The sequence below is a fragment of the Setaria viridis genome, chromosome 7 (genome assembly GCF_005286985.2).
Source record: "Setaria viridis chromosome 7, Setaria_viridis_v4.0, whole genome shotgun sequence".
Classification (NCBI taxonomy): Eukaryota; Viridiplantae; Streptophyta; class Magnoliopsida; order Poales; family Poaceae; genus Setaria; species Setaria viridis.
In genome coordinates this window covers 28,945,963-28,959,448 of record NC_048269.2, presented here as the reverse complement: position 1 = coordinate 28,959,448, position 13,486 = coordinate 28,945,963, and the positions used below count along the sequence as shown (strand labels likewise).

At 44.3% G+C, this 13,486-nt stretch overlaps 1 protein-coding gene across 1 annotated transcript; it reads left to right on the top strand.

Moving 5' to 3' along the window:
• The first annotated feature begins 815 nt into the window (after nt 1–815).
• LOC117863230 (uncharacterized) lies at nt 816–2,591 on the top strand. Its single transcript, XM_034746849.2, has 2 exons — nt 816–1,334; nt 1,834–2,591. Exons 1-2 carry the CDS (start codon nt 982–984, stop codon nt 2,330–2,332), a joined length of 852 nt encoding a protein of 283 aa, XP_034602740.1. The 5' UTR covers nt 816–981; the 3' UTR covers nt 2,333–2,591.
• Nucleotides 2,592–13,486: the final 10,895 nt, after the last annotated feature.

The following is a 13,486-nucleotide window of genomic DNA, read 5'->3' as shown; positions in this document are numbered from 1 at the left end:
AGAGGTGAAGTTTAATTAGCATGTTAAAATGGGCATGTTTTTTTATGAAAAGAGTTAAGTGGCAAACATGTTTTCTTGTGTTCTTCTCTAATGGTGGTGTCCCATTAAATGCCATTGGGCATTGAATGGGAGATTAGGATGGTTATGTGCACATTGATAATAGACACATACTACTCGCTCCATTTAGTTTTATATGCATAAGTTACACTACTAAAATTTAATATTTTACTATATTCTTTTAAAGATTTTTTGATAGCGTTCACATATTATTGGACTAACTGTGAATGGCCTAAACAGTGCCCACAAACAAGAAGAATAATCCCTGGACTATTAAACGGTTGTGACGTGTCTAAGTGCTTGGACGGTACTTCACCCACACTCGCATATTAGCATTTTGCATTGGTACTATTAATTTAGGAAAAAAAGTATCATACGATATTTATATTTGCTAAAAAAAGGTAATGCTACGTACCGACATATGTTGCAATAGTTAAGTATTGATGTTGCAACTATTATTTTATTTCATAATGAATGTTGCATGAAATCTAATGTTCATGTTGCAATGGAAATTTTCTATCCTAGGGTCGAACGACGTAGTTATTTTTACACATTATTTTTCATATTATAAACAGTGACCGTTGATATTGCATTAGGTGATTTTTAATGTGTCGTGAGAGTGTCTGATGGAAATGCGGGCTTAAAAAAAAGATGAATTGAAACAGGAAAGAAAAAGAAAAGACGAAAAACCGGACTACTACACCACGTGGGACCAGTGACTCACAACAATTGCAATCTTTCCTCCCACAGGCTTGCTGCAGCTTTCAGAGCCACTCAAATCCCCCTCCCCTTCTCAGCACAAACGAACGCAAGCTCCCAAGAACGCAGCCCCCGTTGGATTTGGAAGCTTCTCCATGGGACACCGAGGCTCGTAGACGAAGCAGAGGCGACCAGAAAAATCGAAAGAGCGAGGAGCAGGAAGCCATGGCGTTCCTCCTTCCCAAGCTCACCACGCCGTCCTGCAAGCTGCCCCCGAGTCCCCTCCTCAAGCCCCAGCTGGCCTTGCCAGGCCACGGCGGCGGCGGCAAGATCCACGGCTCAGGCTCCGGCGCGGCGCAGGCCGCGACCCCGGGCCACCTCAGTCTCCTGCTCCTGCTCAGCGCCTCACAGCAAGCAGCCGTCCCGTCGGCCAAGTCCACGGCAACCAAGAACCGGGGCAAGGGCGGCGGGGACCCGCAAAGGTCAGATTTTTACCTCAATCTTGGGACGGCGGTGCGAACGCTGCGAGAGGACCTGCCCGACGTCTTCTTCCGGGAACCCAACTACGATATCTATCGGTGAGTAAATAGAGGCATGCTTTCTTTCGTGTTGCTATTTCAGTTAATTTTGGATTAGGCCTTTGACAATCGATCAATATGCATGTAGTATGAAGTGGATTTGCTAGTTTGGTGATTATTGATCATGGAGAAATTCATTTGCTGCTAGCTATAGCTCGGTATTTCAAGCTAATTAAGGTCAAACGTAGAAATTGTGCGGGTATTGGTCACTCTGTGCTTACATAATGGCCAATCATGAAAAAATGATAGCGATTTTTAAGTGATGCCATCACGATTGTAGAAGTGAAGGATTACAGTCATGTATTAGCCTTTCAGAACTTATAATTTATCATGTGCAATTATGATGATTGAATCAATAGATGAACAACCGGTTTATATTACTTATGTCTGAGAAGAACGCTAGGCTTGCATAAATTGCTTCTCTTGCAAACTTAATTCTTTGTAGGCATGCTTATTCATGTACAAATGGAGATTGAAATTTCTTTTACATGTATCGCAGTGAAGACATCACATTTACCGACCCACTGAACACTTTCCAAGGGATTGACAATTACAAGACTATCTTCTGGGCACTTAGATTCCATGGGCGCCTACTATTCAGAGAAATTGGGCTTGACGTATCGCGCATTTGGCAACTGACAGAGAACTCCATAGTCGTCCGGTGGGAGCTGTGGGGCACCCCGCGTGTCCCCTGGGAATCATATGGCTGCTTCAGTGGCACGTCGAGGTACAAGGTTGACAGGAACGGGAAAATCTATGAACACAAAGTTGATAACTTGGCATTGGACTTCCCACGATCAGTCGCAAACGTTGGCAGCATTGCTGACATGGTAGTTGCCACATGCCCGCCGAGCCCAAATTTGACATTTTGGGATGTTGTTGGGACAGGTGATGGTTGCTCATGGACAAAGCTTTACGAATCTGTGGTGGAAGCTGTGGAATGGGAAGGCCAGAGTTCCAGTGGCATTGGCATTGGAGGTCTAATCACTTGTTCATAGGATGGAATGAGCTCCAGGACTAGTTGCTTGGTAGTTCCTAGGGGAAATGTATAGAATGTTGGTACATGAATGACAATACTACTAATATCTCTCTGTATACTGTAGCTCTAGAACAGCAAATTTAGATAAAACACATACTAGATGGCTATATTCGAACACCCTTCTCACATTCTGGGATAGTGCTTTCACAGATTATGTCTTGTGAGATCCATGGATTTTGGGCGATACACGCTTCTTAAAACTTGCTATGTTTGCAGTATTCTTTACTGGTTGCTCAATTATCAGGGAATCAGTCTGATCAGACAGACTGGACTATTAACAGGTGTGAGGATTCATATTAGGTGTAGCTGATAGTTCAGAAATGATTTTATCACATCCTGTGACTCGGAGTGAAATAGTGAAGTTTGGTTTATGTGATCATATTTGTAGGGTAGGTAGGATTTCTGGGAACTCATATTTTTAGGCTTACTGGTCGCTGCACCGGCATGTTGCTACTTGCTGTAGATTTCTGCTAAGAAATAGTTTCGCTGGACTATCACAGGCCATAACAGAAATTCTACTGTAACTTATGTCGACTGATTCTGAATGTCTCCATCAGAAAGATTGCATGCACTAAGTTTGCTTCCAAACGGCGAAGAATCTATCAAAGGATTCTCAATTGGTGCGCCTGCAAAAATGCATCCACTGAAATCGCTTCTGAAAGTGAAAACCTATCAGGTTCCCACCTTTCATTGGAACATCATTCTTTAATCCTGTCTCTTTCGAGTTAGATTGAAGCTATGATTAGCGTAAATGATCGGCCGACATGTCGGATTGAAGTACTGTACGACACATTACTTGCCTTTATTTGCTTAGGTACTTTTCCCATAAATTCTCCGTCTCAAATCATTTCCTTTTCGATAATGCTTGGCTGCAAATCATTGGTGGGCGCCTTATATTGTCACAAATTGGTTGACCAACAACAATCAGTACGATCGATGAAAATCTCCCAACAAGGTTTGTCCACTACAACTCCCTTCCCAAACTGTTCAAGCAGACTAGTCCTGAACTCCTGATGACACGCTATCGCAGCGTGCAGATCTCGGTAGATAGCTGTTTGATCTGCTCCAGGATTCATATCAGTTGCCACAAGACCCCAGTTTCTACATCTCATATATGGGAGGAGTATAGTCAATCGTCAGACTGGTGACTCACCAGCCAGATAATATGAACTGAACTATACCATCAGGCCTTGACTTGTACAAAATAACAATTCCATGATCTGAAGTTCTGAACAGGACGGGTTCCACATTGCTCATTAGTCAGTGCACTAAAAAGGACGGAAAAATGGCTCATGGAATTGCTTAGACTTTTGTAGACTTGAGAATAGCTGCAATTACTGACTGACCAGCAAATGGAAAAATTCAGAATCAAAGCAAACCGTCCATTTGATTATCTCTGGACGAGGAGATCAAGAGATAGGGCACATATGCTGAAAGCTGCCAAAGCTAACAAACTACCGTGTCAAAACCTACATCCAGGCTTCCAGAGTACCTGAAAAGGATTTATAAGGAGATGAAGAGATAGCACACAATAGCATTGAAAATTTAGAATCAAGAAATGACCGGTACGATTGCAAACGGGTTGGAAAACAGCCAGAAAAAGCGGGCGAGCTACTTTTCTGAATGTTAATTTCAGATTTTCAGTCCCGGGCCATCACTTTTCTGTCAGAATGGATGAAACGCCGAAACGGGCCCTAAGCATGGATCAATCGAGGGCAATGGGCATGTTCCTTCATCAGGCAGTGGCTGTGACCTCCGCCTGTCCTCTCAGGTTTGTATCCATGTGACTCCATGCGCGGTAGCTTTGGCATTTCCGATTGTGCAGTATGAATATGAACTCGTAACGACCATCGAGCTCAGGGAATTTTACCAGAGTCGGATATGAGAGTCTGCGAGATTAACAGGATCAAACTAGCAGACTAAAGCAGTACATTGGGAGACAGGGGTTGGAGATTGGCAATCACCGGAGAGCTGGACGTCGGCCGGAGGGAGTGTTGAGTTATGATCCAAATTCAGTTATATACCGATAAAGGCTGACTTCGGATGGAGCGAAGCGAGACTCGTTGCCGGTAGGCTTGGGCCGAAGCGAACATCGTCACCTAGGTTTTCACCTCTTTATATACCTCCTGTAAGCTGCCGGTTTGGGATGAGTCGAAAAGTTGTAAATTCCCGACGTTTGTAACCTCATCCGATATAGTGAAAATTTGTTGGCTGGCGCCCGTGGTTTTTCTCTTCCTCCTTGGAAGGGTTTTCCACATTAAAATCTCGTGTCTCCTGTGTTGGATCTGCTGTTCTTCGTCATTTATATTGCCTATCGTTTGTAACAAATGGTAACAGAGCCTGGTTTCAGATTAGGGTTCCGCAATAGCATCGATGAAGTTTGATCTACCGCTACTGGACTACAAGATGAGATTTTCACTATGGAAAGTCAACATGCGTGCAGTTCTGGCGCAATCTTCGGATCTTGATGAGGAGTTGGATGGTTTCGGAAGCAAACCGCAGAAGTCATGGACTGCTAATGAGAAGTGGAAGGACCGTAAGGCTCTGTCTATGATTCAATTTCATCTATCTAATGATATTTTGCAAGAAGTGCTGCAGGAGAAAACTGTCGTAGAACTTTGGCTCAAGCTAGAATCGATCTGCATGTCTAAGGATCTAACCATTAAGATGCACATGAAGATGAAGTTGTTCTCGCACAAGCTGCAAGAAGGTGGTTCGGTGATGAACCACTTATCAATCTTTAAGGAGATCGTTGCCGACCTAGTGTCGATGGAGGTAAAATATGATGATGAAGATTTAGGTCTTCTACTGTTATGCTCACTGCCTAGTTTGTTTACAAATTTTCGAGACACCGTACTATTAAGCCATGATGAACTAACTCTTGCGGAAGTATATGACGCCCTCCAGACGAGGGAGAAGATGAAAGGTATTGTTCAGTCTGACGTGTCGTCATCCAAGGGCGAAGCGTTGCAGGTTAGAGGTAGGCCCGAGCAGAAAACCTACAACAATAACAACAATAATCGAGACAAGAGCAAGAACGGTAGAGGCCGTTTGAAATCCAGAGGGATATTCTGCAGGTATTGTAAGAAAAAAAAACTCATGTCATCGACGACTGTTGGAAGCTGCAGTATAAGGAGAAAAGTAACGGAATGTATCAACCGAAAAATAAATCCGATGGTGATGGTAAGTCCTCTGTTATCTCCGGCGCTGATAATTTTGATTCAACAGACTGTCTCATTGTTTTTGCTGGTTGTGTTGCTGGTCATGATGAATGGATACTTGATTTTGCATGCTCATTTCATATATGCTCTAACAGAGATTGGTTCAGTTCTTACGAGTCTGTGCGTAATGGAGATGTCGTGCGTATGGGAGATGACAACCCACATGAGATCGTGGGCATTGGCTCTGTTCAGATCAAGATGCATGATGGCATGATACACATGCTCAAAGATGTGAGACACGTACCGAGGATGGCTAGAAATCTCATCTCCCTTAGCACATTTGATGCCGAGGGGTACAAATACTCCGGTTCAGGTGGAGTGGGTAAGGTACCAAAAGGTTCTCTCATGCATATGATAGGTGATATGAATTCTGCAAGGTTATATGTTTTTAGAGAAAGTACTTTACATGGTTCTGTTACCGCTGCTACTGTTTCTAACGATGAACCAAGTAAGACTAATATGTGGCATATGCGTCTTGGGCACATGAGTGAACATGGTATGGCAGAATTGATCAAGAGAGACCTGTTGGATGGCTGCACTCTGGGGAAGATGAAGTTCTGTGAGCATTGTGTTTTTGGTAAGCACAAGAGGGTAAAATTCAATGCCTCCGTTCACACCACCAAAGGTACACTTACATGCTGATTTGTGGGGGCCATCTCGTAAGCCCTCTTATGGTGGTGCTCGTTATATGCTTACCATTATTGATGATTACTCTAGAAAAGTGTAGCCTTACTATCTGAAAAATAAAGATGATACTTTTGCTACTTTTAAAGAGTGGAAAGTTATGATAGAAAGGCAAACTGAAAAGAAAGTAAAATTGCTTCGTACTGACAATGGCAGTGAATTCTATTCGGATGCTTTTAATGATTACTGCAGGAAGGAAGGCATTGTCAGGCACCACACCATCCCATACACTCCCCAACAGAATGGTGTGGCTGAGCGCATAAATAGAACCATCATCTCGAAGGCTCGTTGCATGCTGTCCAACACTCGTATGAACATCGTCACCTATTAGGGTTTCACCTTTTTATATACCTCCTGTAAGCCGCTGGTTTGGGATGAGTCGAAAAGTTGGTTTGGGATGAGTCGAAAAGTTGTAAATCCTGGACGTTTGTAACCTCACCCGATATAGTGAAGATTTGTTGGCTGGCGTTCGTGGTTTTTCCTCTTCCTCCCTGGAAGGGTTTTTCACGTTAAAATCTCATATCTACTGTGTTGGATCTACTGTTCTTCGTCGTTTATATTACCAATCGTTTGTAACAGGGAGGAGAGATTGGCGACGGCCGGCGGCTGAGGGAGGGAACTGTGGAAGTGGAAGGAGGTGCAGGTAGGCCATTTTGGACCCTCGGGACAGCCCATTCAGAGATTGAAGCGTCCAAGCCCATGGGCCCTTTCGTGTGAACCGGACGTGAGCATATCTCGATTGGGTCATGTCTTCTTTTTAGGGAATCTGGGCGTGTTTGCTTCCGTTGCCTGCTCACCTTGCTTTCCCTCGCCTTGGCGGCGCGAGCAACGAGGAGCTTGCCGGGGCGGGCGAGCCGATTTAGCTCTCCCATAGGAGCAAGCTAAATCTTGCTCGCACAAATCCCAAGACACTCAGGCAAGGGAACCAAGCGGGAGCGCCTGCTCGGTAGCCTCGCTCAGCAAGGCAATACAGGACCGAGTAAGGAAAGCAAACCTCCTATGTGATCCATAACCAACCACTAAATCGTACACATAGCATGTGGATCGGAGAAGGTAAATGTAACAGAAGAAAAATCTGGATAATAAACTCATCAGCAACTGATAAATTTCCTGAAGCAACTGATAAATTTCCTGAAGGTCAATAATTAAACTGACTCATTTCGTCGTTTGGTTTGAGGTTCAAGCTTGGTATTGTTCTTTGAATTGATTAGTGCCCTTGAAAAATGTGCACCACTGAAATAGCTTCTGAAAGTGAAGCCTATCATGCTAAAATGATGGGAGCATAAATGTTCCACCGCAAAAATAAGAAAAGAGGGTTTGCAAAAGCACAGAGTTTTGTAGTTTGCGATTTTTTTCAGTTTGAGTGTTGGCCTCCTTAGCAAATATTGATACGATACTTTTCACTTCAATTCTTCTACTAAAATCATTTTTTTCCAAAACGTTTGACCTCCGGTCATTGGGTGGGTGATTCACTTATCACCCTTGTTGACTTACGACACTCAGTGGGATCCTGAGAGATCAAGTTAAGATATGCCTTGGTCTATTTGTGATGAGTAATTTATCAGTTGATTTGAGACTTTTACCGGTTGAGTCCATATTTCATATGTGCATGATTATGCTAACAGCTAACCAGAGGTGTTGTGTTGTGTGCGTTGTGTTGTGGTGTTTGTGTAAAATAGATCTTGTGTATTGTACCTCTTGGCTTTGTGATGTACAGGTGTAGGATGCGACATGGTGGTCGACAGCATGAGGTGAAAGTTAAGCGAAAGGTTCATGCTTATGTACTAGAGCTGTGAACGGTGGACAGGAGCAGGCTTGGACTGAGGGACCCGAGGAGTCTGGGTGGAGTCATAGGCGATTGCCATGATGTACGGAAGAGCAAGAGTACACGGGATGGAGACGGCGTCGGTTGAGTCAAGCGAAACGGAGGTGAGTCGAGTAGGTGGCCTGGGAGCGGGAGCGAAAGAGTTAGAGGCATCGAAGGCTTGGCAGAGGCCGTACACGCGTCGACATCGGTGAGTCACGCCTTGCAAGGCGTGCAAGAAGGTTTGACCGGTTTGACCTCAAAACCGGATTGAGTCACACTGCGAATGGGCTTGACCGGTTTGGCCTCAAAATGGGGGAGGGGGGCAAGTCCGGTGTGGCCAGACGACGTCAAGTCGGAGGATGTGTGGCACCATCGCGAAGCTTGTGTCGAGGCAAAGTGCAGTCGCGAAGGCGTTGGGTCCGTCCGATGGTTCAAGAAATATGAGGTATTTGAGTTGTATGTTTCATGTAAGGCATTCTGATCATTTTCCGAATGTCTATATTATTTGATTTTTCTTTTTGACCAATATAATATAATTTCTTAAGACTCGAGCATTGATATATAAGATTTCTTCTTTGTGCCCACTAGTATATTCATGGGTACCATACTTCAATGTCTGAAGTTTCTGGTACTTGTTTAGTCTCGCCAAAAGTTAATATTTACCATTTTGTTATGTTATACACACAATATTTAGCTAGTTCTATATGATGTCGAAAACCAATACTAAGAGACCAACTCACTATGAAGAAACTCAAACATTTATTATTTATAACAACTTGATACAAGACTCACGCTTGACTACCCCTACCACTCTATACTCATACGGTCATGCCATAAAATGGCATGTCACTCTTCATATGCCACCTTAAAATGGCTCGTACTTGTTATGGCTACTTAGAGGTGGAGAGCACCCCTATTTATAGGAGTACATGACCAAGGAAATGTTGCCATATGGCACATTCCACACTTTTCTTGTACAAATTTCCAACTCTAAAGTTTTCTCATGTTAATCCATTTTCCTATCATGCATGGAGAATTCTATGCTTCATCATGAAGCATCGCAATGCTAGTCTCTCACCATTTCTATATTCTTCTAGAACTTTCTAACAAGTAACGCTATTTTTTCAACACTCCCCGCCCAATCGCTACTGAAAAATGCGAACAGCTGAAATTGCTTCTGAAAGTGAACACCTATCAGGCTAGATGATCGGAATGTTCAGCATAAATGTTCTGCCGCAAAAATAACACGGTTTGCAAACTACAAGGTTTAGTAATTTGGGAACTTTTTCTGTTGGAGTGCTAGCCACCTTAACAAATATTCATCAAATACTTTTCACTTCAATTCTTCTACTAAAATCATTTTTTTCTCCAAAACGTTTGACCTCCAGTCATTTTGTGGGTGCTTCCCCTTATGAGCTTAGTTGACTTGTGACGTTTGGTGTGATCTCAAACTCCAATCAGGTTTCGTCTTTAATTTTTCAATGCTCAGAGGCTCAACTACCAGGGCAAACTAGTCCTTATGTCCGTAATGGAATGGCAGACGAATGTTAGTAGAAAGGTGTGGGATATCTTACTATTACTAATTGGAGGCTCCTTTTGAAGCCTCCAGATGAAGCCACCTGTGGCGGAACCGCCCAACTTAAGCTGGTTTAAGTGCGCCTAATCGCTGTCGGGGCAGCAATTATTTGAAACGCACCAAAAACAGCATAAGTCCGGTAGTCCGTCGAGTGTCCCTAGGACTCCTCGAAAGATCCACGGCGTGTTTCATCACCATACATCAGGATAATATCCGCGATGGGATAATATCAACAAACATTACATTTTTACATACATAATTAAGGGGTACGAGTTATTACAAGACTTCAAGTTGAAACAAACTTAGTGATGCATAGTTAGACAAGCTCTAAGATTAAACATAAATAGTTTAGGAGAAGATGCGTCGATAACGGTTTTCTAGAGTATTGAGAGACTCAGGTCAATACTCTAGGTCTTCGGGGTCTCCTCCTCGACAGCTTCTTGGGTAGCTTCTGAAAGATAACCACAAGGGGAAAACCCTGAGTACGGGGTACTCAGCAAGTCTTACCCGACTAACCAATATAATAGTTTTTCTTTGGAACGCATGTCAGCCTTTAGGTGTGCTTGGTTGACACAATTTTTGCCGAAAAAGCTTACTACGAGTGAGGCCTTAGTTTTGTCTTTTAGTTTAGTTAAGTTGTTACCTAACCATTCTAGATGATAACAGAAGTAAAAGCAATCACAACTGTTGATTCATACAGTACTTGGCAACAGAAAATTTTATATCACATGAGTTCATGCTACGAAGCTTAACAGCGATCAAGTGCATTCATAACCGAGAATTGCGGCGATCCGGATCAATTTACATCCTGCAGGAGAGTACCCCGATCACCAGCATCATACGACTGTCCAGGTCGTACTAGCAACCTCTCGATTAGTAAAGTCAATGATTAGGAACACAACTACCCGGACCCAGGGATGCACCCCCACATGGGACCCCACGTCTGGCCTGATCCCCATGTGAGTTTCAGGCTACACCCCTGCCAATCTCCAGCACGTCAAATGCGGGTACGAAGCATTCCTGATCATAGAATTTACTAACCTACTGGGCTTTACTGGTCCCATACCCAGTAAGTGATCAGAAGTTATCACTTGATCAATGGTTAAGACACGGATCGGTCCTTAACCAGATTAATCCAGCAGACAGAACTACATCTCTAGCTTCTGTCTGGTTTCATGTTCCAAACTATCTTTCATAAGCAACATGTATGACTTAAGTGTTTGCCTTAAGGTTGGTAAACCAAGCATGTAAGCAGGTAAGCAATTCTAGACTTGGGTAGTTTCTAAGATTTGAACAAGTGGCAAAGATGTCCTTAATTCAAGGCATGATCATACACAAGAATAGGTTTCATCCAACTCCTAGCTTAATGCATACAATAACCAAATAACCTGTAACTAGTCACATGAAATAACGACTCCAAAATAGATAGGTATAAATGCACCGGGGCTTGCCTTGATCGTTAAAAAGATTAGTGGACGCCGACGGATTTGCTTCACAGGGAACGAATTCAAACACCTCGTCGGACTCCAAGGGTCCTTCTGAAAATTCCCAGAAATCCTCTTCTGGTGCTTCTGGATCTACGGCGCAATATATGCAGGGGTTAGAATGCAAACTTTTTAAATAACAGACTATACAACTTTCCTTCATGATAAAGTTGCAAGCCAACAAAGACTATACGACTTATCACGAATAGGTTGTAAGTCAACACACAAAAGAAATCTAAAAAGATTAACCTAGATTTTTATTTTCTTACTTAACCCTTCCTATAGCTTTTTCCTTTATTTTTAGAAAAAGTGGTAATTACTTTCTAACTTGAAAGTCTGATTTCCTATAAGTTACGAATTATTTGTGATTAATAAAGTGTTATTCATATTTTATACATTTTATAAATATTAAGTATTTATTTAATTACCTTAAAAGGAAGGCATTAAATAAATACCTAAATTTTTTTATTATTTTCCTAGGGTGTAAAAATTTTAATGCATAAAGGAAAATAAAACAAGCCTAATAAAATTGGTTTCACTAATTTTGGACACTCCTACAAATTTCTGTGATTAAAATGGTGTAAAACGAATTTAAACGAATTATTTTGCTAAAGAAATCTAACTTTTCCCGAAAATTCCCCCGGAAAACTTTTCTTACACACCCCCTCTCTACCCCCTCTCACGAATACTGGGCCCCCACGGCGCGGACCCCACCTCTCCTATACATTCTACCCGCCAGCCCCTTACTCCCTCTGACGGGCCCCGTGGGCCGTTTCCTTCAGCAGCCCAGCACCGGCCCACGGCTCCTCTTTCTTTTTCTTCCTTTTTCACGTGACGCCGGCCTGTGTTACAAGCCCATCGGCCTGCTGGACTTTACGGGCCTCCGGCCTCCGAACCAGGCCGCTGACTTCGCACCGGTTCCTGGGCCTACGCGACGCGCCGGCCCTCTTTCCTTTTCCATTTAACCACGCGCGCGTCACTACTGGGCCTTTGAACCGTGGCCCAGCAATCGCCCGTGCTCGGCCTGCTTCGGCTTCCCCCCCTTTTCTCTCTGACGCGCGGGCCCGGGTGCACCGCTCTTTCTTCCTCCTCCCGCCAAACGCGCGACCGGAACAGGGGGCGGCGCGGCTCGCCGGCCGGCGCCCTCCCGGCGGCGGGTCTCGACGACGACACCAACTCTAACCCTACACGACCTCGTGTGCGGCGACAGCTCCCCTGGAGACGACCGGAGCTACCTCCTCCACGGCAACGGGCGGCGACTCCCTCGGCCGGTGATGACTTCTCACGCCAAAGGCACAACCCACTCAAACAACTAACTCGACACCATCCTAGGACCCTAAGGACTCGATTACGACTGCTCAAGAAAGAAGAGAGACAGCGCGAGGGGGTTCTCACCGAGAGCGGGCGGTGCGACGGCGGCGGACAGAAGCGGCGGCGATACAAGGTGTCACGGCGAAGAAGCTGGGCAACAAGTTGGTAGGGCTACTGGTGGGGTGTAGGCGGAGGCGTGGGTGGAAGGAATCGACGGGAGCGGCGGTGTGGAGGTGGAATTTTGCTTGGCGGCGATGTCTGGCAGAAGAGGCGCTGGCGGCAGTAAAAAGAACGGCGGTGAAAACGGCGGCGCGGGAGCGGTAGTTATTCAAGCATTTACCCCTCGCATGGCTGCCACCGTGGTCTACCCGTAGGCGTATGTGGCGAGGAGGTGGCCTAGCTTAGCTGCGCTGGCGGACGACCGACGACGGCGGCGGCGACACGTCTGGAGTTTCTGTCATCGCTTCTCCCGCCCGTGATCTTCAGAAGCCAACCGTGGTTGATCTTTGATCCAGCGGCACACCGATGCTTAAAGAAAGTTACAGATAAACTTGAATTCTCCATCTTTTGTTTTGGCTCCAACCCGAGATAATCATCAAACCGGTGGAATTTGGAGATGTTGCTCGAATTGATTCTGAATCGACTGAATCAAAAGTTCAGTTCGTCAGTCACTGACAGTAGTGCCGACTTCAACTTGCCAATCCAATTCAGTGGCCTAAATCTGGTGTTTCCAATCCAACTTCTACCCAAACATGCTCTATATTGTCCCAATGTTCCATTTTGATCATAAACCAGTACCCTCCTTGATCTAATTTGCTCTGAATTTGAATTCAAAGTTGATGCCTAGCTGCTGTTCAGACTTAGGCATTTTTCAGAGTTTCAGTTAACTCGTGATAATGTGCTGACTTTGGGCTCGAGTTTGACCTCCTTCCTTTTACTGTTCTTGGCCAACATCACATGATTGTTGAAGTCCAAGATGCATACTTCAATATAATGTAGCTGTTCTAGTGCACTTGTTGGAAGAATTTTT